General features: G+C 41.8%; 1 protein-coding gene and 1 long non-coding RNA gene across 2 annotated transcripts in view; one reads left to right on the top strand and one right to left on the bottom strand.

Annotated features, from left to right (window-relative positions):
- celf6 (CUGBP Elav-like family member 6) overlaps positions 1-26776 on the top strand; it is a 137977-nt gene that overhangs the window by 97992 nt on the left and 13209 nt on the right. Inside the window, 11 exon segments of the mRNA XM_051076972.1 lie at positions 150-278; positions 4214-4293; positions 12657-12830; positions 13757-13904; positions 15231-15358; positions 15360-15381; positions 16184-16246; positions 16831-16911; positions 20989-21113; positions 21115-21133; positions 26060-26209. Coding sequence (XP_050932929.1) covers positions 150-278; positions 4214-4293; positions 12657-12830; positions 13757-13904; positions 15231-15358; positions 15360-15381; positions 16184-16246; positions 16831-16911; positions 20989-21113; positions 21115-21133; positions 26060-26187 — 1097 coding nt within the window. The 3' untranslated portion in view covers positions 26188-26209.
- LOC108876968 (uncharacterized) overlaps positions 12696-26776 on the bottom strand; it is a 79368-nt gene continuing 65287 nt past the window's right edge. Inside the window, exon 3 of the long non-coding RNA XR_001960056.2 lies at positions 12696-12835. This is a non-coding gene — a long non-coding RNA (uncharacterized LOC108876968). The remainder of the gene's footprint in view (positions 12836-26776) is intronic.

Raw genomic sequence — 26776 nt, 5'->3', positions numbered from 1 at the left:
TGGGGAGGGGTGGAGGGGGTTTGAGTTGCTCTCAGCTCAGCAGAACGGTGCCATCAGCTGTAGCATTTGTCTGTTCTCTCCTCTCTTCCACCCCCCACCCCCCACCCCCCCTTCCTCAACCCCCCCCCCTTTCCCCTCTTCCTATCCAGAAGACAGGAAGCTGTTTGTGGGAATGCTCGGCAAGCAGCAGAGTGAGGATGACGTCCGGCGGCTGTTCGAGACCTTCGGCCAGATCGAGGAGTGCACCGTCCTGCGAGGGCCTGATGGGGCCAGTAAGGGTCAGAGCCCACACACCTCCCACTCTTTTTTTTTTCTCTACTTTAGCCCTGTCTGTGCCTCTTAATCCCCGTCTGTTTGTACGTGTGCTGTCTCTCTTTCTCTTTCTGCTCTTTACATTTTTAGAGCCAATGCTTCACCCGCTGTGCACTCATTGGCATCGTCTGCGATCCACTCTGCTCTCCTGAATAACTCATCCTCCCCTTCAGCCAGTCTGTTTTTTTCACCACCTCTTATGTGTCTCGCTTGCATTTCTTTCATACCTCATTGTCACCGTGCTCCGACACCTCCTTCCTCCCACTTTCTTTTTCTCGCTACTTTCTGTATTTCCCTTCCCTTTTTTGTTCTCACTCTACCTCTCACTCCTTTTTTTCCTTTCCCTCCCGAACTTCTTCTTATGCTGTCTCTTCATCACAGCAGCTCCTCTCACCCTGGGCTTGTACTCAACAAATACATCATACAACACCTCGTCTTTCTGCTCACCCCCCTCCCCCCTCCTCCTCCTCTTCCTGTTATCTGAAAAGCGGAGGGGTGTAATCATGTTTGTTTCCCACATTCCCGTCATCCCTCCCCTGGGACACCATTGGACGATAATGTCCTACTGTAAATAAAGCAGCCGGGCTCTGGGTTTTGCTGCTGTCACTCACTCTGCGGCAGATTTGCATGCATTCGGTAATGGCTTATGCATTCATGTCTGTGGCTCATGTGCTATTTAGTTAGTAGAGCGTGGTCAAATTAAAGATGGCTGTGAAATGTGCGATGCAGGTGGGATTGTTCTGAGAGTGCGAGAGGCTCCCCAATCATCCTTTGATGGGTCCCTGTGTCACAGCCATATTTGAGGCGATAACACCAACGATATTGCTTGGAACCTCTATCTTTCTTTCTCCCCGTTGACTGTGATTTATTCTCCTATATGAAGCATGTGAACGTGTGAAAAGAATGCGTGGGAGGGTAAGGGAGAGGGGTTGGTAATGTGCGAGCCTTCTGAGTATATCGAAGAGAAAAGGCTGGCTATACTGAACCACACTCCTATCTGTGTCTGCATCTGTTCCTCTCACTGTTAATCCTGGGTCTATTGCTGTGTGTCACCCCACCGGCCCACTACCTTTCTTTTTCCCTGGCTTGTTTCCTCTTTCGCTGTCTCTCCAGATCCCTCTCTTCCTGTCTGTTCAGATGCTTCAAGCTGATTGACAGCACATAAAATGAAATAAGGCCGGTGCTGCTGTGTCAGACAGGAGCTAGTTTTCTCCCTCATTCGCGCTTTCACTCCTTTTTACCCTCCTGCACCCCACACACTTTTTCTTTCTCCCCTCTTCACACGCCATACGTTTCCTGTGTTGGTATTTGTCTCTGTTATCACTGGCTTGATCATTCCCTTTTCTTCAAGTTTCGCTGCTATGAAATGGAAAACTAGAGAAATGTTAACTATGAATGCTACCATGAGACAAAGGTCTCATGTATAGGTATCTGGTCCTATCACTCACTGTGCAACAGTCCTACGCAATCATTACGGGATGTTACGGCAAATTATTTTGCCAGCCGCCTCGCTCGGGATGAGGTTCCCGTAATTTGAATGAGACAGACCTTGAAATTGACAGTGCTATCTGTTCCATGATGGAGGCTTTGTCCCCTGTTGATGTAAATTTATGCTACTCAGAGGCTTTTCAGCACCCCTCTTCACCCAATAAAAAGGCCGAGAAGTTTAACATCCATCTCTCTATGGCGCTGCTCCTCAAAGTACTTTCAAAGTGCAACACTTGCTGCCAGAGTTGAATAGAGCCCCGAATTGTCAGGAATAATAGAGAGATGGCTTTTAGGTCTATAATTAAGTTGTGTTATAAATGTCACCCATCCAGTGGGATGGAATTCATGCATACATATTATTACCCCGGGAATTCAAAAGGCAGCGCAGATCCTCTCGCTTGAAAGCAATACAATCTCTCTTTTTCCTTTTTCCCCAACTCATTCTCTGCCATCAAATTCAAAAACTCAAATGTGCACTATAATTTATGAGGCTGTAGCACTTCCAATTCTTTTGAGATGTTGTGCTCTGTGTCCCTTAACTTTTTTTTTTTTTTAGGTCAGGAGAATCAAGGCTACAGCACTGTTTCTTGATGGAGAAATTTGAGGGCACTGTATGTTTGACATGACTTTGTCATTGATGGTGTGTGCCAAGCCCCGCAGTTTTGAATGTCTTACTGGCTGGGCTGAGCTGCCAGGGTCACCGGGACCCTGGCACAATATCTGATAGCCTTGTTAGTGAACCAACAGCAAGTTATCTTGCCTTACAAATCCAAAAGGCTTTTGCGAAAACAAACTGCCCCTTACTATTTCAACCACAAAGGTTAAATGCATATGTTCCTTCAAAGACAGAGCTGCCGTAAAATGGCACACCGTAGGCTGATGTATTTCACTTGGACAAATGAAGACCTTTCCTTTCTCCACCTGGAGGGGTGTTTAAGTGAAGTAAAAGGGTACAAGAGTGCTGTGACAGAATCAAAGGCTTCTTCTTATCTGTTTGCCTCTGTAGATCTATACAGCTTTGAGGACATTTGATGGTACAGAAACACATGGCCTTTACTGCTAACCACATTTCCAAACACAACAGTTTCAGCTACTTACCATTTACTGTGTGGTGGGAATGTGGATAGAAAGCCCCAGGTAAAGGTGGAAACTGTCCTCCACTGATTGTGCACATACTGCATGTCCTTTGGTTCAATTTTTGGGGGATTTTATCAGGAAATTACTAATCTGTTTGTTGGGGGAAGCAAAGCTGACACCTGAGATGCAGAAGTGAATGGACCGCTGCCAAAAACAGAATATCTCCTGAGCCTCTACCTATCAGTGTTTGTAATTTAAATGAATCATCATGACTCCTTTGGGAAAGCAGAGTGAATAAATGTATATGAGCACATGTAACCATTTTAAATAGGTATCAGCAGCTCTCAAGAAACCAGGGACTGAACTGAGGAAAAGCCTGTCTGGTTCTAAGACACGGGTGCTACTCGATTAATGAAAAGGGGGCAGAATTAATCCGTGAGTTTGTTAATTAGGTATCTCTTGACTTAACACATGAGCTACCTGAAGGCAAGGATAAGAATAGGACATAACGGAATACCTCTTGCAGTCTATGACGACCATAAAACTTAGAGAAATAGCTCCTGTTTAATTTAATGGCTTTTGGAAAATTACCACATTTCAGTCCCACTGTAATTCAGTTCACTAGCTTTCTCTTTATGTTATAGTAGTTTAGTGCCTGTCCTAACCTACATACTGATACACTATTTAATCATGTGGTTAGGATGTGTAAGCTTCAAAAACACATATGGTGCATTATTATTATCTACTTGAATCATTTTTGATATCATTTGAAATGTTAATTCAATGAGGCTCCAATACACTGCTGCCAACATTCATTTGCTTGTCTTCCGGCCAACTTTTTATGTTGACTTTTCCTTTTGTGCATTAACTACACAACAGATTTAAGATGATTTGAATGCCCCTTGAGCAAAGCCCCCCTCCATCTGAAATTTTATGCGAGCAAAGATTCGGTTAGATAGGCAGATTATAATACTATGCCTTTGTCATCATAATCTCTTTTATGAGTGACTGCACACAAATCACAATGTGTAAATATTAAACAGATTAATAATCACAAACAAGTCAGGATAGTAAATGCCTTGGCTCCATGCTCCAAAGTGGAGGGGGTGGAATTAGAAATGGGCGAGGGACAGGATGTTCCACGCAGCTAATGCCTTCACTACAATTAGACTGATTTATTCAGAGTTATGCGCTGAACACACAAATGGCAGAATATATTTACAAACCAGATAACATGAAAACAATGGTAATGAATGGTGTTTCCTCCCCATTTTCAAGGCCACCTCCCTGATGTTGTGCCCCTCCCTTCTTTTTCTCTCTTTTTCTGTGTATACAGGCTGTGCCTTTGTGAAGTTTTCCAGCCATGCAGAAGCGCAGGCCGCCATCAACAGCTTGCATGGTGGACAGACTATGCCAGTAAGTAACAAACTATGAAACACAATCATAACAGGTGTTATTCTAATAACATAATTCACTTATAGATATAATTATTTACCACAGATACAAACAATGTTTTTTACACTTGATGTGGACAGAGAGGAAGAGGTGAGGAAGACTTGGATATAGTTTACAACAAAGAAAGATGGACTTTCTTATTCTGTTTTCTGCCCTGCTAAGAGAAAGACACTGACCGAGTCTTCCTTTAAAGTTTTCTATTCCACATTCACATGCCCACTGGAGGGTGTATGCCTCTTTGTGAAATTCAATATTGAATGTTTTAAGGCATTTGAAAACAATTATAAGACCAAAACACACACACAAAAGATACCAGATACCTATTATCGAGCTATGTATCTATTTCTATTTCTCCATGTATGTATATACTTTACACTATACATATATGTATATAGTCACCACATGTTCCTTTCAAAGCACATCAACAGTCCACAGACCCACATACATTCTTGCCACGTTATCACATACAAAAGATTCCCACAATCAGCATCTGCCACCTTACAGCACACAGCTGCATACTCTGTATCTGTCTTTTCACTCAGTATCCATTTCCTTCTCCTGCCATTCAAACTACCTTTTCCGCAGGCTGATATAGTATTTACATTCACAGCCTTATAAGATATGATTACTGTGCACTGCACGTGAATCCTTGAATGTGTCCTTAAAAGTCATTGTACTGCATATATCAATATGTTATTTACACACTGAAGTTGAAACTGAAAGGAAGGACACAGGTGGAATGGTGGAAACAGAAATATGAGGAGCTGTGCATATACTGTATAGTGCAAGAGTTGTATAAGGTGATACTGCATTATGAGTTTGTTTAGTTTTCATTGTTGCTTGCTATACAATTACTAAACAGCACTGAATATATTTTGCTTCAATTTACATCTAAAAAGAATAATAGAAATAAAAATAGAAAAAGCTAAATTTTATTTGGAACAGCTAGCAAATGATTGCTAAGTTATTCAATTCCCACTCTTAAAATTGAATGCAGGTGGCTATGGTTGTATTATACGCCACTCTATTTCCACTTGCTCATCATAGTGCTGCTTAGGGGGGAGAAAGACTAAAAAGAAACTCATGGAAGATCTTTGGCTCATCTGGACCTTATAGCTAAAGTGTTAGCTAACAATTGTCCTACTTACATGTCTTGAAGAAACAGATGACCTCATTGGAGACCTCTTTCTGGGCAAGTTCAGTATTCACTGGCATTTTAGTTTTGGATATGTCCACCAACTTCTGAAAAACAATATCAGAGTGACAAATAAAAGTGAAATAAGACATGGGAAATGAAAAAAAAAAACCAAAACAAAAGTAAACTACATGCAAGTTTATAGGGCTTCATACATGTCAAAGCCTTTTCTAGCGATGTGGGAGAAATGACTTGAAAACAGCTCATCACTGCCAAATTATTAATGGTGACAGTTTGGCCCCTGTCAAGGACTACTTTTTGTTAAAGAATATTAAACATTTAAAACACTTGAAAACACTTATCAAGGAAGGCTTCATTACAGTGACTAGAAGGGAGGTTAACAAGGAAGTCAATAATATTGAAAAGCACCCTAGAGTTAGGATGGATCTTCAAAATGAGGTCAGATTAATAAGCCACTTTTGCTTCCTTAACTGCTTCCTGATATTTCAGCAGTAAGTCTTTCATAATATTGTGGGACACTTGCAGTTTATCAGACACCCATTAACTTTTGGCTTTTCTACATTTATTCTTGACTGCTTGGGTAGTTATCTTGATATGTTTCGGAATAATGTTATGTTGTAAATACAAGTTATATTGCTGCTCAGCCAAATTGCAAATCAGATTTCATATGGAATCACTTCATTCAATGACAGACACAAAACACAGAATACAGGTGTCGGCTGACAGGACTGCAGTTGCCTACACATATTGACCATTACACAGAGTCACACAGCATATTTACATATAATGAGAGAACAAGAACTCACATTCAATGTACTTTTGAGTGGTGTGGAATATAGTTTAGCTGAAAGTCTAGAGGGAATTGTGGAAAGTAGGTAATGGTGTGTTGGTCCAGCTTGATATACCGTAGTTATGAGATGCATGAAATAGCATTAGTTGGTGTTGATTTGTTTAGTTGAAGAATCAGGCCACCAAACCTGTAACTCTTGTCAAACTGCAGTTAATTACGAATTGGATATGCTTCCTGTCAGGCTTGAACAAGGCCACCAAAAAGGCTTAAGTAAAAGAAATGATGAATTACGAAGCATCTCCTTGCCAGTGCTGTGTGTGTGTGTGTGTGTGTGTGTGTGTGTTCTTGAGTACTGCACAGCTGGACACACACATGAGTACACACTCTTTCTGGCAGACATCCGCACCTTCACACACTTCACTGATGTTCCGCAATAAATATTTACGGACGCTTCCTGGCAGCCAGATAGTGTCCTGGAAGCCAGATGTAATTTACACATCTTTTTGATGCCGCCTCATTTTGCATTACATTGAAGTAGTGAGGGAGGGAAATAAGTGGTAGAGTCAGTTTAACTTTGTGCGTGGTTGTTGTGCTCAGTAGAGTCCAAACTTTTTGGCATGTAAACCACAAGGGTCAAAATTTAATAAGCAGCGGGCCAGCATTCAAACAATAATCATGTTGCACACTGATCATGCACAATTAGTGGAATCTGATTATAATCGAGATATTTACCTTCTACTCAAAATATCTTCTTGACTCAATCAACAGAATATGTTTACATCCAGAAGATTAACATAATTGGACTCCTATGAGGCAGATTTTTTTCTTACTTGTATAGCTCAAAATGTGGCTCATGCAGACTACTTTTGCACACTTGCGTGTGTTTGTCTTAGCACTGGTTCAGTTGCATTAGGTTGGGTCACTGAGCCACCTGAGGTCTGCTGCAGATGAACTGTCCAAGGCAACATATGGAGCCCCAAACAGACCTGGGGCGAATCACGAGCAATCCAAAAGTTCATTAATAATCTATATTATCCATATCTCTCCCTCTATCCCTGCACCTGTTATCCTCCTCTCCCCAAATCCAACTTCCTTTCAGATTAATAAGCAAGGTGGCCATTAGTATCCAACTAAGGCTTTGGTACCGATGGGGGATGCAGTTAATTTGGATAATATCACTGCCACATGTCGTCAACAACAAACTAACAGGAGGCAGGATTCAGAGAGTGGGCTGCTCTGCTCACTGCCTGCTGCCAGCTGTGAGGTCTAGATGAACCTTGAACAAAGAGTTGTCTCTCACTCCCTCTCTGTCTCTCTCTCCCTCTTAATGTTCTCTCTACAGCATCTGTGTTACCTGGCACACACACACATGCCATAAATAATACCTCCACCAAAATACGCTGGCCCAAAATGAAAGGCTTTAATGAAGCTTAAGGGCAAGGGATGCCACCAAAGGGCACGCGCTGATAGATCGGGTCATAGCTTTAATTGATGTTTATTGCAGATTGCAGGTGCTTCCAAAATTAACTTAAAAGGTGATTGGGCACAGAACAGGCACTCTCACTGGTTCAGCTGTTGCATTACAGTAAGGCTGTGGAGGACCAGGTGGCAGAACTTCAAATGGCAAAGCCGAGGGCAGGCAGACAGCACCCAGCAAATTGCAGACATTGTCATGTTCGGTGTCACAGCGATAGCTGACAGGGCCTGTGGAGCTTGCCGGTGTTGGCAGCAACAAGAGCATGCATGTGTGTGATACTATAGTTCTGGATTAATGAGAGATAAGACCGAGCCACAGAGCATTGTCATTGTAACACGCAAGTCATCAAACACCACATGAAACTGTTGTAGAACCTCGGTATGTGTGATGCACTACATGGAGTTTTATTTGTTGCGATCATCACATATGGTAGCGAATACTGTTACTTATGGACAAAATATAGCATTACAGGCCAAGTGAAAATACGATCATGAATGACAGGAATTCTGCTCCTGTGTCTTCTGGCTTGATGCAGTGTGCTCGGCACCTGCAGCAGTAATGTGGTGGACAGCGAAACCAGACCCAAGACAGCATCATCCACTGCTAATGAGAGACAGTCCTCCCATGAGGCTGGCAAAGATGTAGCAAGGTTCAGAGAGTTGAATACCAAGCCCACGGGAGGTTCATCCAATTACCAAACAAACTTGTTATGGTGTATTCAATTAATTTCTTACAGATTCTCCATTAGCACTTTTAGAGTCTTTAAGTCTTTAGAAAGCTGGAAGTTTCATTTGTCATGTAAAAGTAGCTGCTATATGTTTGTTGAATGAATGGAAAATAAGGTTCTTATCACATTAGTGGCTGATCATTAGTATGCTTTTTCAAAATGACAGTTTCCCTTCAATGAGTATGTTGTTATATTATATTGTTGTAAGCCTCTGTAGAGGATGGAAGATGAGTGTCTGTTTACCTGTTGGTAGACACTTAACACCAGTGTCTTTGTATCACAGTAATGCAGAGATAAAAGCATATTGCCGTTTCACTGGTGTAGTTGAGTTCTAATCCCTCAATTACCATTGTGTACTTTCCCATCTACACACTTCGTGGCCTATACAAAAATCCAATATGGGAGATTTTCACAAGTCAAGTGTGTTGTTCAAGAAATTAGATTAGTTTTTGAACCCGTGACAAATTCCTTAGTTGTACCTGTCAAAAGTGAAGGCTCCCTGTTGGCCCTTATCAAATTCAGCGAATTCATTTTCTCTCCAGGTATAGGAGTCATGCCGGTGGAGGTTATTATTCTGTTTGTTTGTCAGCTTGTGATTTTCTGCTACCAGTGAGGAGTGGCTGTTTTGCATCCAGTGCCTGTTGTCTGCTGCCACCTGTTCCTTCATTACCTGGCCACATATTACTCTTTCTTTATGTGGATAGAAACTCCTGATCCGTGAGGGGGATCACACTCTGAAATCTGCTTTTTCTGATTAGGCCCTGGATCTAGTCAGAATACATCCACTTGAGATGTAAGGATATGAGATTCTCCTATTCGGGGATGAGGATAAGATTTTTTCTTCTTTTTTTTTTTTCTCCAGAGGGGATATTTTGGCTTTTATGTTATGAAAGTCAGAAATGCTAGGCTTTGACATGAGTGGCAGTGCTGACAACACCTACAGAGGCTGTTGTAGTGCTTTAGTGCTGCTGCCAAGACTTTTCAGTGTAGACACTGCAGAGTGGGTCTCCTCCCGTGCTGTCGTCTACAGCAGAGCACTCTGCTGGGAGAAGCCAGACCAGGCCAGACTCGCCTCACAGTCTGGCCTAGTCTGGCTCACTTCACGGTGCAGTGAGTACAGGCAGCCTCGGGCTTTCACAGTCCTGATGCTCACAATGCATTCTTCATGAGGTATTAAATGAATATAAGAATACACAGACACACAAAGCAGAAAATGAATATGATCTAAATGCCAGGCCCCCATGCTGTGTGCAGGCTTGAGCAACAACGCTGGAGGAAGATGTTTGCTCAGTGCCAGCCTCATTAAATCCAACAGCCCAGTCCCTTTGACTGGCCTGCAAAGTTGAGAAAGAACCGAAAAAGGTCAGGAGGTGGGATGAAATGAAATTAGAGAGGGAAAAACTGTGCTGTTAACGCCACCAAGTCGGAGTATTGATTTAACTAATTGAAATGGCACCAAGGGAGAAACACCAGATGGGTCTCCTCTGGCCTGAGGTGGGGTGCTGGCTGGCTCTGATAGGATCCCATCTGAGACGCACTGTCCCTGGGGTGCATGCTGATGCCTTCCTTCATTCCTCAGCCCCTTTCTCACAGTTATCTACAGCCAACACATTCTCTTGGTTGTGTTAATAGAATGTTTCTGAGACACATTTTCACATGGGTGAGTCAAATGGCTTGCAAAAAACTCTGAACCTCTGAACAAGAAGTTGTGTATTTTTTGCATTTAGTACATGCATAGTTGTCTTTTTTTTCTACAGAAAATGACAGGAAATAAACTGTTGCTGAGGGGAGGATAAGGCTTAGGAAAATGGTGACTGACTTTGGGGTATTGTGCAAAAAATCAACAATTAATGTCAGGTGTTGGCAGTGTAAATATATGACAACCTAAACTATGTTTTGTGTAAGAATTGCTGCAGCAGCCATGACTAACAAAACCCCAAGGCACAAGACCACCCTGGCACTGCCCTCTCACTTAGCTTTTCCTGTTTAAAATTTCATGAAGGGCTTACAAAAATAGGACACACTTTTTGTATGAATTACTATGAAATAGCATGAAGTAAGGCTGAACTACAATAAGGCCGAGACTGTGTTTGTTCTGTGGCTGAATATACACTCTCACTGTGCTATTGCAATATTCAACTTCACAGGGCATAAGTTTATTTGTTTCTGTGATTTTCTGTTTGGATAGCACTGCTTATGTAATGTGCCGTCTGTAAGTCACGCTCAAACTTAAACTTGGTCCTGTAGGGCAGTTTGGTCCAGCTTTGTTAGTTTCAATTTCTCATACACTGTGGCACATATGCTTATGTGCAGGTGTGTGCAGCGCCAGTCACACTGGTCAGCCTCACTGTCACTGTGTCCCCTGCAGTTCACTTGCATTTCCGATTTCTACAACCAAAGAAAATATGGAAATCTCAATCAAAGCATAAATTTGTACCGACCCTGTCAGGATAAGAGATTTGTGTGAGATGGATCCAAGTTGTGATTATGGAGTCTTTTTCTCCCCGTGTCTTTGCTTTTATGATCTTACTAATCATATCCTGACTGCCCCCTGGCTGCCTGTGTCCTTCTGTCCTGGTGGTGCTCCATGCTCTTTCCCAGCATGCACTGCCTGTAATTAAATAGGAGCCTGGTCCTCTTGACAGTGTCTGTGGCTGCTTTCTCTGCCTGGCAGCCTCCTCATCCTCTCTCTCTCTCTCTCTCTCTCTCTCTCTCTCTCTCTCTCTCTCTCTCTCTCTCTCTCTCTCTCTCTCTCTGTATGTATCTCTCTGTCTCTCATTCACACACAGATGCTCTCCCACCCTCTCTCCTTGCCTGGATGTCACATGAGGAACTGACTCTGGTCTGTCTCTCAAATGATTTAATTGGATGCAAACTCAGGAGCATGGACATCAATACAGAACTATATCTGCCATAAGGCAGAGCCATTAGTCAATACTTCGCCCTCCACATGCCGAAGGCTTTTGTCAGACCTAATTACCTAGTACTGTATTCAGTGGAGCTTCACCAGTGGGGGACTGGGACTCCTGTGGGATCTGGTTAGGATCACAGTTCACTCCCAGTGTATACAGTGGAGTTGGAAAGTTCACAAAAGCAAATATCACTCACTATTCTCTTCAGTTTAACGCTGACAGCTAAGTGACTGCAGTCATGAGTGGTGCATATTCAGTTCCATGGTTTAGAAATACTAGATCTTGAAGGCTGCAGTGTTGTGTACGCTGGACATCAGATGGCAGAGATGAATGACATGCTTAACACTGTTTCTCCTTTGCGGTGATGCCAAGAATCTGCACTCATGTTTTTAATAAAAGAAGGTTGCTGTACTGATACAGATCAGCTCTACATCTTTTTAGTCAATATTTTGTTGTAGGTCATTCCCCAAGAGAAGCACACATTATGAGAAAGCTATTTTCAACCACACAATAAAAGATGCAAATGTAATGCATGCGTCCAGCAACCTTGTTTCTAAATGGTCTGTATTTAGGTTATGGTCAGATTGATAGTGTTCAATACATTCATAACCATACATACTCGCAGTTAAAGCATCTCATATTATCTAGAGCAATAGACTTCTCAGGCATATGTAACTATGTCAGTCAGTGACATTAGTAATGATGTCATTTTTTTCACTTTGGCTGAAGCTTTCAATTAGCTTTAAGAAATTCATGTGAGCCTGCTGCTGTAGTTACAGATATGTGTTATTGTCTTGCTGTGTCCCCCCCCCCCCTTTTTTTTTTTATCAGTAAAATACTATTTATTCAGTCTGAGGATGTCCACAGGCAGTTTTGGCTAACAAACACCAGCTCATTAGCTGGTTGGCTGAAGTGGCAGGTGCAATCTCCAAAACTGCTGATTGAAAGTAACCATTGTAGTTGCAAAAGTTAGTATTATTAGTTGCCCTAGTTTGTTGAAACTCTGACAGTCCCAAATAATTTTTAGACTTAGTATATTTAGATTCCTTTTTTCTCATTTGTTTGTTTTATGTTTATTTGCTTTTGTTAATGTCCAGGCAGCCACTGAAAAAGCATGATTACACACTACACAGTGTCCATTAAACAATTCTTATGAAGATACACATCAAAAGTGGAAAACTGGATCTATCTACAAAACCCAGTATAAATATGGAAGTTTAGTTGCATACTTACTAACCGTGTAAATATATGTGTCCCTCCAGGGTGCCTCGTCCAGTCTGGTGGTCAAGTTTGCTGACACTGATAAGGAGAGGACCCTGCGTAGGATGCACCAGATGGCGGGCCAGCTCGGCATCTTCAGTCCCATGACCATCCAGTTTGGGGCCTATGGCGCCTACTCTCATGCTGTAAGTCTCAGCCCGGCGGGGGAGGAGACGGTGAGCTTTAAAAAAGAAAACAAAAAATGTTGTGATTTGAGGTTTGAACTCACGATCTCTCCCACTAGGCATGTGACACTTCCAGAGAACAGCTCCTTAAGAGATTCACACTATTAAATGGTTGTTAGAGTCCAAATTTACATAGGCTTTACGGAAAATGCTACACTGCTTTTTTATACTGTGTCTTTTTATCGCTTCATTTGTCCAGGGAAGCTGCTTATCATATATGCTCAGTACTACAACTGTTTTCTTTCATGCAGTTGCAAACATCCACTTCATATTCACTTTCCATTCCCACATTTCCTGACTTGGTCTGTGAATTTAAACTGCCAACCCAAGCTTGCCTCTTTAACATTTCATCTTCTTACACATATTCCTTTACACTCAAACAGAGGTGCACGTCATTACCAGGAACCCACACCCCCTGCCTCTTTCCTTGCCAGCCCATCCCACCCCCACTTCATATTCACACATGAAAGTCACAGCCTGAGTTAGGAGTCTGTGAGATTTTGCACTCATACAGCAGCTAACAACTCACCCTGACAGGTGAGAATCGCCCACTCACGCACAATCTCTCCACTAACTCTACCACCATGGACCCATTTTTTTCTCTCACACATATACATATATACAATGAATATAGATATACATAGTCTCCAGTTTGCTAAACTCATCTCAGCACATAGCCTTTATCTTGTGTCAGTATAATGAGCACAAGGCCAGAGCTGTGCTACAGTAGCTGGGAAGCAACGCTGCAGGGCAACACAGACCACTCTGTTCAAGAACAAGGCATGGGCCAAGCAAACAGAGATGTGAGAGTAAACACGCTCTGGTCCTGCGGCTATTTCACCCTCCTTTCCTTTTCTGTCCTTCCCTCCATCCCTCCCGCCATTCGCCTCTCTCCCCACTGCTCTTTAATCCTACAGCAGATGATGCAACAGCAAGCAGCCCTGATGGCAGCGACACAAGGGTCCTACCTGAACCCCATGGCAGCCATCGCTGCCGCGCAAATGCAGCAAATGGCAGCTTTCAATGTCAACGGCCTGGTTGCTACTCCCATGACACCGTCCTCAGGTATACACTAATAGGCGCACACACGCGCACACACACTTACCTGGCATTGGTGCAATGAGCAGAGGCGTGTGCAAAGACACACACACACACAACACACACACACACACACACACACATTCAGGACTTCTCTCTCCATTTCTCACTGCTGCCCTGGAACATTTTCATCATTAGCAAGAATTATAGAAGCAGTAGTAATATATTCATTCAAGGCCTCTCTACTTTTGTCCTTGTTACATTTTTTAAGATGTAGGCTTCATATTCTGGGCTGAAGCAGACATTACCAGTGTTGAATTAAAGGAAACGGAGCCTTGTATTGAGTGAGGCATGATGGGAGAAGATGTACAGCATTCCTTGACACTCATTGGCAGCCACATTATAGTCTCTCTCTCCCTTCCTCTCTCTCATTATCTCTCTTGCTCTCTCGCTCTGTCTGTCTGTCGCTCTCTCCCTCTGTGTCTCTGTGACAGTGTGTGTTTTCTGGGAACACAGCCAATCCGATGACATTGGATGCAGAGTCCTTGGCTTATACAATATAAGAGCAAAGATTTGTGTGAGATAATCCCGGACCCCAGTCTGAACTATCTTTTTGGCCCTTGTCATGAGGAGCTTTGATGGCTCGACACTAAGTAGGCAGGCCGCCTGACGGCAGGGTCATTGCAAATGTATTAAATAAAGTGGCTCGACGCTGTACCTGGCATTTGTAATCCACAAGGCCTACACATACCAGGTAATGCCTATCAAACATAATCCTACAAGACCTAAATGCCCTTCACCTGGATTAGAAAAATAATAAAAATCCATCAGCACAAAGGGGCACTGACAAGGTGACATAGACTTGGAATATCACCACAAGGAGGAAATGTGGTCAGAGGAAGAGGCTCAGGATTCTGCATTAAATATACTGTTCATTTTCTTGTAGGTCAATTTTGCACCCATGCTTTTTTACCTTTCAACGTGCAGTTAAGTTACCCAAGTGCCAAAAATATACCTTAAAACAGAGGTATAATAATAAGGAAATATTCAGAAAACCTGAGTGCAACCCTTACACCTCAATCAGCATCCTACCTCGACTGATTTTAGTAACTGTACCTCTAGTTCCGGCTGAATTGGTACCAATTTGTACCAAACAACATTGTACCTTTATGGTGGGTCAAAAGGCACGCATTTGTGCTCATGAGGACCCATTATGTGCCTGTTATACAGTAGCGCATTTGAGAGGAAATGTTCAGTACAAAAATATACCTCTCTTGTACCCCTATTTTTGAGAGTGTATCATGTGAACCGTGCACCCTGCAGTTCCCGTAATGACTCTGTATCTATTTGCAGGCACCAGCACACCCCCAGGCATCTCTGCCACAGCAGTGCCCAGCATAGCCACCCCAATCGGGGTCAACGGATTCAGTGCCCTCCCGCCTCAAAGCAACGGGCAGCCCACCTCTGAGCCCATCTACACCTAATGGTATTCATCCTTACCCAGGTGAGCCAATCAAGGGTTACATAAAAGAAACATGAGATATATCTGTAACATCTACTGTCGTGAGATGGTTGCTCTGACCCTGACACTTCTTAAGATTAACTGCTTGTACTGATGGTGATCTATGAATGTTTGATTATTATAGTGTTGTACTTGATCTGAATAAGAACATCACCTAATTGCCATGATGCAAGTTCAACATGTCAGTTGTGACAAACTGAATTATATCACATAGTACTGTTTAAAAGTTGACAAGAGTCCTTTTTACTTCACACTCTCATGACATCTTTTTCTGATTTGAACTGAAGCGTTTAAGGCTCGAGGGTCAATCAACAGCATCTTTGGCAGATTTCTGAGCAGCCAGCCCCAGTATCATGATGAATCCATCAGTTCATCCATCAGTTCATTATGGTTAATTTGATGTGTCTCAGCCCATCCTTGGCTTCTTAATGCTGTCTGGGACTGATTCCTGAAGAATTGACAGACACACACTTCCCATTCTGCATTATGCAAAGGCAGCTGCAATTGTAATGAACTACAAAGTGGTTTGTTTGGCATGTTGTTAATATTTGATGCAAACATCTGGGGCGAACAAGCATTCTGAAGAACTGAGAGATGTGACAACCCACATTTCTCCCACTCCCTGTGTGATCTCACCCCCTGATGGTTCTCTACAGATAAGCCAATTTCTGCCTCGCTCTCTGTATCTGTCTTGACCATTCTCCGTCCTCTCTTTGTCTTTTTTGGCTTTCATTTCCCTCTTTGTCACCCCCCTTTCTCTGTCTCTCTTTTCGTCTCTCTGCAGCACAGAGTCCAACGGTGACCGACCCTCTCCAACAGGCTTATGCTGGCGTCCAACACTACGCAGGTGATCTGTCTCTCCTACCTCCTCTGCTCTCTCACTTCCTCCATCTGTCCCTTTCCCTCTACCCTCTCCCTTTTCTGTTTGTCACATCAGTAGACACTATGACAGGTAGAGATAGCCGGATGACCAGCCAATTTCCTCACGGATTAGGCTACTTTACATTAGGATTGCAAAGGGATTTTCAGTTGACTTGATTATACACCCACACACACAAAAAAATCCTTAATTCCAAAAGTACACCATGAGCTGCGGATCTGAACCTGCCATAGCCTCCTACATGAGAGATGACATAGACCTCTTAGACCACTGCACTCTGCCTGACATCAGCTCTTATTAACATGGTGTAAGTCTCCCTCTCTTTTTTTGTGTGTCTGCTCAGTTGAACTGTACTCCGCTCCCCTTTTCGCCACGCTCTTTGTGCAGTGATCCACCAGCCAAATGAGCCCAGGCTCCCAGTCATAATGCAATTTATTTATGCAATGTCTAGAGGACGCAAATGAACAATGGAATAATGATTTGAGTTTTGTTGTGTCAAATATGAAAATGGAGATGTGAAAAATTCCACTCTGGTTCTCCCTTTGCAACAGCAGCCTACCCTGCCGCCTATGCGCCAATCAGCCAAGCGTTCCCCCAGCAACCAACCATCATTCCCCAGCAACAGAGGGAAGGTAAGAGCGAGCAAGCGCGCCCACCCAAGATAAAAGGTGATAATTGCCATGTTCCATTCTAATGTAGCTGCGCTGCTTTGAATTAGCGAGGGAGGGGAAAAGCTGGCTGGGGAAAATGTGAGAAAAAGGCTTCCCATTTAAAGAGAAGAACATTAGCAGTGAGATGGAAAGTTACTCTGTCATTATTCAAAAACTGCACTAATTCAAACTCGCAGCGTTGGACTGCTTAATCAGTCCATTACAATGTGTTTAAGTGGTTATAAATATTCATCAGATTAATTAGCTGCATGCATAATCATTTATTACCATTCCTAGTGTAGTGTTCGTTCTTATGCCACAGCATCAGATGTAATAAAGCATAGGATATACTGTGATGGTAAATCACTTTTTTGACGCCATTTGTCAGTCTCAATTATTCATCTATATGATTGTATGAGACAGCACAGAGTGGCATGAATATTCAATATAGGAACTCTGAAATTGAGTGTTTCCAACATTGCCTGGAGGAAAAGTTAGTTTATGTTTGCATTTTTTGATAGTGAGAGTGCACGCCAGGGTCACAGTGCAGAAGTGTATGAATAAAGTGTAGATACACATAAACTTATCTTCACATGTCAGCAGCTTATTTGCTATACATGCAGGCATACTTTCACAAAAAATACACAACAGTTAAGTTCATCCCATCTCTCACTGCTACCTTGGAGCATTTTAATCATTAGCTAGAATTAGAGAAGTTGTGGTAATGCAAACACACAGAGAGACAAAACCACACACATACACACGGGCAAACACACACATAGAGCTATTCTTGGTTGAGCCAGTGGCCTGTCTGAGTTCTGGCCTCCTCTGGGTTTTGGCTGCTCTCCCAGTCTGTCTCAGTCCACTGCCACAGTCTGCAGCTCTGCCATTTAACAAGAGACACCTAAACCTGAATACACAGGCACAGTCAAGCCTCAGCTTCAACCTGCCTCTGAAAGCTAACAATTTCAACAATACATTCTATCAGTTTGTGTCTGTGCGTATATCAACAAGGAAAATCCTCCCAAATCCAAAAATATAATTTTAACCAGACAAATCTTTACTGTACTCTTTGAAAATATGTGTCCTTTTCACTTCACTGAAGCATTTCAGGCAGCACAGTGACATGTCAGTACTATACAGCCACACACACTGACACAGCAAATATCGGGACTGTATATGATTATGCCCCAAGAAATGCAGTGTTGTCAAATGCTTGTGAATAAACTATAATATCATATTAATCGGCACAGAATATTAATTGGTTATAAGAAAAAATTCAGTATAAAAGTTTTTCCTGCTTAAGTTCAATGCCAACTTTACCAAGTCTGTCCATATCGACAAAAATACGTCTGTGTCCAAAATTACTCTCTATTTACTATGCTGTACACTGCACTGTTTGCCCTCTACCATTTTAGTGTCCAAAGTGTGTAAATTTATCCACTATATAGTGCCTTCAAAAATCTCATTTACATTACTTTCTTCTCACAGTTCCCCGATGCAATGCAATGCATTTTATAGATGTGAAAAATGTAGTTGTGCGACTCAACAGTTGACACTGATGACTTAATATGACGATGCTTAGTAAGTTTTAGAAATCTCAACTTACTACACACTATTGACTAAAGTACTGTGTGTCTGTTAAATAGGCAGTGGTGAAAGATTTCGGACACAACCTTAGACCCATGTCAAGAGCACTGGCTTAGGTGCATCAGCACCAACCTGAGCAGAATAATTTCCAGATTGTCCTAGGTGAAAAAAACGATGTAACAACAAATCAATATGTCAGTGGTTGCTTGAGGTGACAGCAAATGTTGAAAACAGAAAGAACATGTAGCTTTGTATGCCTTATTGTTGTCATTCTTCATTCAAATTTCAGGACCTCCTTTTTGTGTTTTTGTTGAGAGAAGCTGTCTCAACAATATGTTACACAACTACATTATGAATGTTTTAGAAGAGTTCTCCACCAATTTAGAATTGCGCTCAGATTCACTTTGGACAGTAAAAAAAAAGAAAGAAAAGAAAGAAAGAAAAAACTGAACCACACTGTCTTCTTTATACCATTCTTCTTCTTTGTCATAACCTGGCACCTGCATTGCACAAAATGCAACTTTAAGTGCTGACACTTCAGTTGGAAATTCAGGTGTGTTATGCTAGTTGCAGCTAATGTAGTCTCAAATCATTAGCCTCAAGCAGAAATTAGATGTGGGCTACAGGTTAGAGCTCTTATTCTATCAAAGATTTTTTATTTCACTGTAGTGTTCAGTCCCTACCTATGCTACCTTAAGTGACGCCCCTCGAGGCAATTTATCAGACTTGCACAGCTGACTCTGGATTTTGTTTAATTCTTCACAAATGTAGTATTACTGCCCAAGACCTGACCTCTGCTTTGGGAAAAAAAAAGATTAATACGAAGAAATTCTGCATATGTGAATCATACCAAATAGATTATCATTCTAAACTGTGTGAATAAGTCATACAACCATGTGTCTGTATAAATAATGCAGCCAGATCAACTTTGTTAGCATGCACTTCCAGATATTTTGTGCTTTACTACTTAGCTCTTTCACACAAACAGTTTTAAATAAACAATTTAAGCCCCATAGACCTACTGTAAAAGATATTTACTTTTGTTGGCATTCAACATATGAGTTCAATAAATAAAAATTATCCAATGCAATCTTTGAGATAAAAAATTATATATATTTAAGATTCATTAGATCAGGGTCGGTGTACAAATTTTTTTGAGTTAAAAAAAAAAAAAACCCTGTGTATGTTACAGTATTCGACGCTGTATGATTTTACACTCACAAATTTACCCAGCCAAAAAATGTACTTATACTCCACATAGCTAAATGAACAGACTTGAATATATGTGAATGGCTGCTATGCTGCTAAGGGGTATTATTTTTGCAAGACTAGAGGTAAAGATGTGTGCAGCAAAACAAATGATGTCCTGCCCATATAGTACAAATGTTTCTTTTCCTCAAACAAACCACCTCTTTTCAAAGCATGAATTCTCCATAAGAGACCTAAACCTAAACAGACAGAACTGAGATTCAGCCTTTAAAAAAAAAAAAAACCTCCCTACTCTGTCAACCTGTGTGTGCATGTGCGTGTGTGTCCTCTATCTCTCTGAGGCATAGCAGCACTACAGCCAGCCACCACTGCAGACCTCTTATCAGCCTTCTCACCAGCCCCAGTCTCATCTCGTCATGCTATCACCCTGAGCAATGAGACAGGAGAGAATGCTAGCCAGGCAGCCAGCTTCAAGCATACTGTCCCTGAGTCCATCACATCTCTCTCCCTCTCTGTCCATGGTTCCATCTCTCTCCAGTTCATTCCTGCCTTTATCCAGATTGGCCTGTACAATATGTGGCAGCTGGGTGGATGAGTGTAGAGGGATGGAGAGAGATTGGAAGACAGTCCCTACTGTCACACAGTAATTGGGGCAAAAACTTGGCTTATGTCTTAATGTGTGCTCTGCCGCCTCCTCCTCCTCTCTCTTTTTCTGCGTCTCAGTGTTTCTCTTTCTCAATATATCCATCTCAGTCTTTCTCTTTCAATCAGCCTCTCTGTGTTTTTTCCTCCTCCTGTTGTCTCTGTTTTTATATCTGGCTGTTTTTCTCTTCTACATCTCCCATCTCTGTTTCTCTGTGGCTGTTTACATGTGCGCAGAGCAATTGCCAGCACCTTTTCTGAGACAATAGTCAAATTTAACTGTATAATAAGATTTAGTAAAGTGCTTCCTATCTGTCCAGTTATTATGTGAAATGAGGTTCTCGGGAGGATTCAAATGGAAATCACAAAAAGAGCTGACCAAACAACTGTGTGTGAACACTTGGGAGTGGGATTAAGGCATGTGTACTCCACGTATACCAGACACAACTAATACTTGTGCCACAAGTAACTGTTTACATGGCTCCTGTGTTCCTTGGATTATAGTCGTGATTGCTTTATTGAGTCATTTTTCCACCCATGTTATTATGGTCAGTCTCTCTGGGCGTCTCCTGTTTATGCTCCCATGTAACCTCCCTGTTGTCTTTCTTTCATCACCAGGGCCAGAAGGTTGCAACCTGTTTATTTATCACCTGCCCCAGGAGTTCGGAGATGCGGAGCTCATGCAAATGTTCCTACCTTTTGGCAACGTCATCTCCGCTAAAGTCTTTGTGGACCGAGCGACCTAATCAGAGCAAATGTTTCGGTGAGTGAAAAATCGACATTGAAGAGAAGAAGAAAAAAAAATAATTAAAATGAACAAAGTGACACCGTGGCTGCGTTTGGCAATCTTCTCATGTCTCTTGTTGCTTTCCTGCAATTAGTGTTTGCTTTTGCTTTTATTCCCAGTGTCTATCCTAATCAAGTTGCAATTAACATTTTAAAGGTGGCGTTACATGCCACTGAGCAAGGGGTGGGGGGGGGGGTGCACATGGCTCCATCACACAGGCATATCTAACAAGATGGTGGGGCTCAGCAATGGAAACGGGGGGGTTATGTGTGTGTGACAGAAGGTGGACGCTCTGAATGAATGAATCACTCATTTAGCAACTGACCCAAAGATCCTTCCACAATTGCCATTTGCTCCACACATCTATTCATCACCTTCTCTATCACACCATTCCTAATACAATCAGTATCCATCTATCTTTCTCTACCATTCCCAGCCTCCTTTACCCAAGAGAAAAGCATTTTCCCAGAGTCCCCCACCTACCAATCCTCCAGCCAGGTAACCCAGCAGCATCCCGCCACCCCTCCCCTCCTTTCCTCTCGCCTCCCACACAGCAAACCAGTTCATCAGGGTGGAGGCGGTGCAGGTGGAATCCATGGGCTTAAAGAGATAATAATAGACTGGTGTGGGCCTTGCTGTTGATTCAGTTGGACAGCAGCACCCAGGAGACAGGCACAGAGAGAGAGAGAGAGAGACTCCCAGCATTGGCTTTCTTTCAGTTTCTCTTCAACATGGCATGTCTATGAGGCTTTCTCCTCCTCGCTTACCTTGTCTTTCTCTCTCTCTCTCTCTATCTAACTATCTATCTCTCTCTCTCTCTATCGCTCCCCATCCCTCGCAGGACAGTCTCTCTCTTTCTCTCCCTGTGTGTGCTCTCCTCTAAACATATGCCTCTTGCTATCACTATCCGTCAGTCAACAAGGGAGAAGGACAAAGGGGCGGTGACCTCATCAGTCTCACTGGCTTATTTTCCACGGCTAGTAATTAAGATCTTGGCTGAAAAACAGCAATTTAACCCATGATTCTTTTGTGGGCTTTTTTTCCCAATCATTTCTTACCTCCTTTTTATAGCAGAGGCCTCAGGGCTCTTTTGTAAGACATTAACAAATTAGGCAGAAGATGCTGTGCTTTAAGGGGGATAAGTTATTAGGCCTCCAAGAACTTGGAACACTTCATCTTAAAAATGTGTGAGTATAGCCTTGACGGTGTGGTTAATGGGCAATGTAGACCACACAGACATGTGTAGATTTACTGTATGTGGATGTATACAGGCACAGAAAATGGATAGATGGAAGGACTGATGAATTGTCCATTGTAAAATAAATAAATAAATAAAAAATACAAAACTTGGCCTTGCAAACACTGGTGTGAAGGAAACACACTTCTTTTTCCCAGTGCAGTGATGGATACCAAACAGGCATCATTTTCTAGCCACAAAGCCAGCGACCTTGCTATTAGCTGAAGAGAGAATTTACAAAACACTGTTGAGTGTATTCAATTAGGACAAAATGAAAAATAATTACATGACAATTTAATTATCTTTAACACAGAAACAACCCAGTAGATATGTCAGCATTTGGTTAACAAAGATTTAAATTTTCCTGTCGTTTGAGCAAAACAACATATTCTTCCAATCAAAACTAAAAAACATTAACTTAAATCCATCATCTAAATACAGCTAACACACTCTAATAAAATCAAGCTTGCTGTTGTAGAAGTTGATTTACACACTATATTTTATGAAGCATCATGTTACACTATATTAGTAATTACACTGTGTTAAATATTTAGTTAATATTGATCATGTAAATGAAATACTTGAAGCAAATTGCTAACCATGGCTCCTGCGAGTTTCAACAGAAACATCTATGCGTATTTGTGGCCTGATTTCTCTGCAGCACAGGTGAACTACATTTTGGGATTTTGAGAGGAGATAATCAGACATCGCTCTTTGAGATGGAGTGTTTACAGAGAAGCTCGAAAATTTCAATATGATGAAAAGGTCACTGGAGGAGCTCTCAAAGCATATTCCTATAAAGGATATATTTCTGGAGTAGGATTTGGAGTATACTCTTAAGGGATGCATCACTGTCAATTCAGACAGATGTCTGTTCAATTTAGTCTATTTATTTGCGCTGTGATAAAATGGATATGAATATGTGACATGATCTGATATGAAACCGTGCAGGAGATATGAAGAAAGATCTAGGGGATTTATAAAATATTTCATCCCAAAGTAATTAAAGAAATTAAGATGACAAGCATCACAGGTTACAGAAACCTAATTTAAAAACTAGCGATGCCACTTAGTGTTTATATTAAACATATATACTGTGTTATTAGCCCGTGCTGTGCTTTATTTTGTCACCAAAAACATATAGAACATCCATTTGGCAAAAATACACAGGCCACAGACATTTACTGCTACTCTATATGGTTGTGTTTAATTTAACCTGCGACTCTATGAGAACAACATTAGTCTTAATCCTCTGCGTTTAGTCACTCAATATTGACTTTTAAAAGTGATCAAAGCTCACCTTGTTAAGTGGAATTAGCTGGATTTAGCTTGAAAATGAATTTCAAAAGGTCTGCTGAGAATGGAAAGACAGACACATACCTAAAATAGGAAACCCTCTGCTTTTTAGATACGGTGAAAAAAAAATATACACAAGGAGATGCAATTTACCTAAAGGGCTTCTGAAAACAGGATATACCCTTTTTCTGCTGTTCTTTTTTTAGTAGTTTTGCTTTTTTGTTCTTTCCCACTTTTAAGTCGGGGAAAGTTACACGCGCAGGTTCATTTCAGCTGTGCTCATCTATACATTCATACATTTATACAGATTCACCACTGTAGAAACACTTTTAAACAGCCTAAACAGCCACAAAGGACCAATAAATCTCCCATGAGCACTTGGCCAATATAATATAATCATCAAAATGCATAATAAAAATGTATTAAACTTCAATGGATCACCCAGACTTCTTGTTCAAAGGGAGTTGAGTGGTAGTTATAGGCCAGCAGGGGACATTGTTTTTTCCAGGCTATGAACCAAGATATCACCTTTGCATTAGTGCACAAAAAGGTTTTTGTAGTACCAAACACCATTAGTGCACAGTGCCAGTTCAGAGTTGAATCAACTTGCAAACTCTCTGAGAACCAGCTTGCCATAGTGTGGAGTGCCTACAGTGGCATCCAAACATCTTGATATTGATTTTGAACATTTCCAAATTATTTAAAAATGGCAATAAGAAAGTTTTAGTCGGTCTAGTTGGCCACGATAAACCCATCCACAGCCCCTGATGTAAACAGTTCTTGGTTCTTGACCAGCAAAGTGTTGATGCTTCTCTGGAACCACTTTTCTTGCCTGAGAGCCAGTTGCTTGGCTGTCGAGACATGAAGAACTGGTTCAAGATAAGGCACCGGCTACAAACCAGCCCTTGAACCGCCGTGGTAGAAACGGGTAGATAGTAAGTCTTTTTTTGTGGCGCAATGTGAGACGTTTGTAGAGCAGCATTCTCAGCTATTCAGCCTGGTCCTCGACTTGTATTTTCCCCACTGTCACCCGTAACGTTTGCAACTTTGTGTGTGTTTTTATTAAAAATGCATAACATTACAATGTGCACAGACGTTCTGCTGATATGGATGGCTGTGGTGAGAGCCATACCTCAAACACTAGTAGTGTTTGGAGTATTGAGTTGCACAGCTCCACACAGTCAGTGCTGCATCAAAGATATGAAACATCAGCCAGTTACTTTGTCTCCAGAAAACAGCTGAAACTGGAAACGTGTTCAAATACCGTACTCTGCTTTTATTTTTTTATACACATGGATTCAAGTGCTTAAAGTTTGCAGTGTATTCTTGTCCTCTCCTCTTCCTCTGTACTTTGACCCCCAGCATCCTATCATCCTTTTGGCATGTGGATGTAAATGTGAGGTATGGAGATTCATTAAAGCCAGGAATAGTGTGAGTGTGTGTTTGTAAGGCTGGGAGGGGGGGGATCACTGCCAACTGACAGGCCCTTCCCTGCTCAGTTTGTTTAAAGGGTTTGTAAAAGCAGCAGCCTTATCTCACCCGCACTGACAAAAGCCTGCCCTCTCCCCCCAAATTAAATTGGACCCATAGCGGTGTGATCAAATCAGCTGGCAGGCGGAAAATTTGGGCCGTCAATCACAGAGGTGTCTGATAAGAGCAGGCAAGGAGTCCCGGTGTGGAAAGCTGTGGGCTCATTCCGCCTCGACACCCAGGTGATAACTCAGAGCAGCAGGCACCTCCGTCCTACACACCTTGCTCCTAGCATCTCGTCACGACCCCCATGCCCTTTACTCTTTACTCAGATACATGCTCAGTCACACACGTACATAAAAATGCGCTTCCGCACACACGCACACAAGCAGCCCTGCCACTCTTTTCATGGCTCGAACACTCAGGTAACATTCACTGCTTTGCTCTCAAAATCCACACACAACATGAGACTCCATTTTTCTCTCTAATCTTTGAACACCTTTTCATGTTTTTTTTTGTTCTTTGCTCAAGTTAAACTCCCGGTTTCTAATAGCTCTTCTCCGTTTGATTTTTAATATCTGTGTTATTAGCCTTTGTGGTATTTTATGTAATCTTTTTAATTCAGAGATTTTCAATTAATCTGCTGAAAAGAGAAAACAAAGACCTATTGTTGTGTCATTGTTGAGAGTTAAAAAGGGTCTTCTTCTCCCCCCTTTTTTCTTTCATCGTGCCTGTCTTCTCTATCTGTCTCTCCCCTTCTCCCATTCTCCACTCCCTGTTTCTCTCTCATCTCTATCCATTCTTCTCAACTCATGTGTTGTTCCTTTTTTCCATTTTCCCATTTTTCTCTGCCCCCATCTCCCTCTCTTTTTCTCGATCTGTTTCTGTGCTCATCTCAGGTTTTGTGAGTTTTGATAACCCGTCCAGTGCTCAAGCCGCTATCCAGGCCATGAACGGGTTTCAGATAGGCATGAAGAGGCTGAAGGTGCAGCTAAAGCGGCCAAAGGATGCCAACCGACCTTACTGACTCGACTGCTGTCCATACCCAGGTACAGTAACATCCATGCCATAACACACACCATGCCTTGCACGTCATCCCATGCTTGTTAAAAATCAAACTGTCCACTGTGCTACTTAATAACTTACTGGTTTCACACAGTCTTGGTGCTACAGCAGATGTGAATGTAAGAGAGCATTGCCTTAAATCTCACTTTAACTTTTATGCGCACTCTTTCAATTTCAAACCTGAGTAAGATGTCTTTACTTTTAATTACTTTAAGCCTTTTTTATTACACCAATCATTAAATAATACTGTATATTTGTGTTTCACAAAATAAAGAAAAAATTTCTGAATAAGGCATGAATTAAATCCTTAATATCGTAATATAATTTCAGTTTCACTGGTATTTTATACATCTTTCCTCCATTCATTTTGACCCCAATTAAAAGAAATGGTGAAACAAAGTGGGGGGTATAATTTCCAGGGAGGTGATCAGCGTAAGGAGGAAGGAGGAAATGAACTGCACCAATTTCCCAGGCATCTCCAAACAACTTCAACTAACAGAAAATCATCATTCCTCATTTATTTTCTACTTTCATAGTTTTATATATATATA

This window comes from Lates calcarifer, linkage group LG2, assembly GCF_001640805.2.
Source record: "Lates calcarifer isolate ASB-BC8 linkage group LG2, TLL_Latcal_v3, whole genome shotgun sequence".
In the NCBI taxonomy this organism is placed as follows: domain Eukaryota; kingdom Metazoa; phylum Chordata; class Actinopteri; family Centropomidae; genus Lates; species Lates calcarifer.
This window is presented reverse-complemented; position numbering and strand designations above follow the sequence as displayed.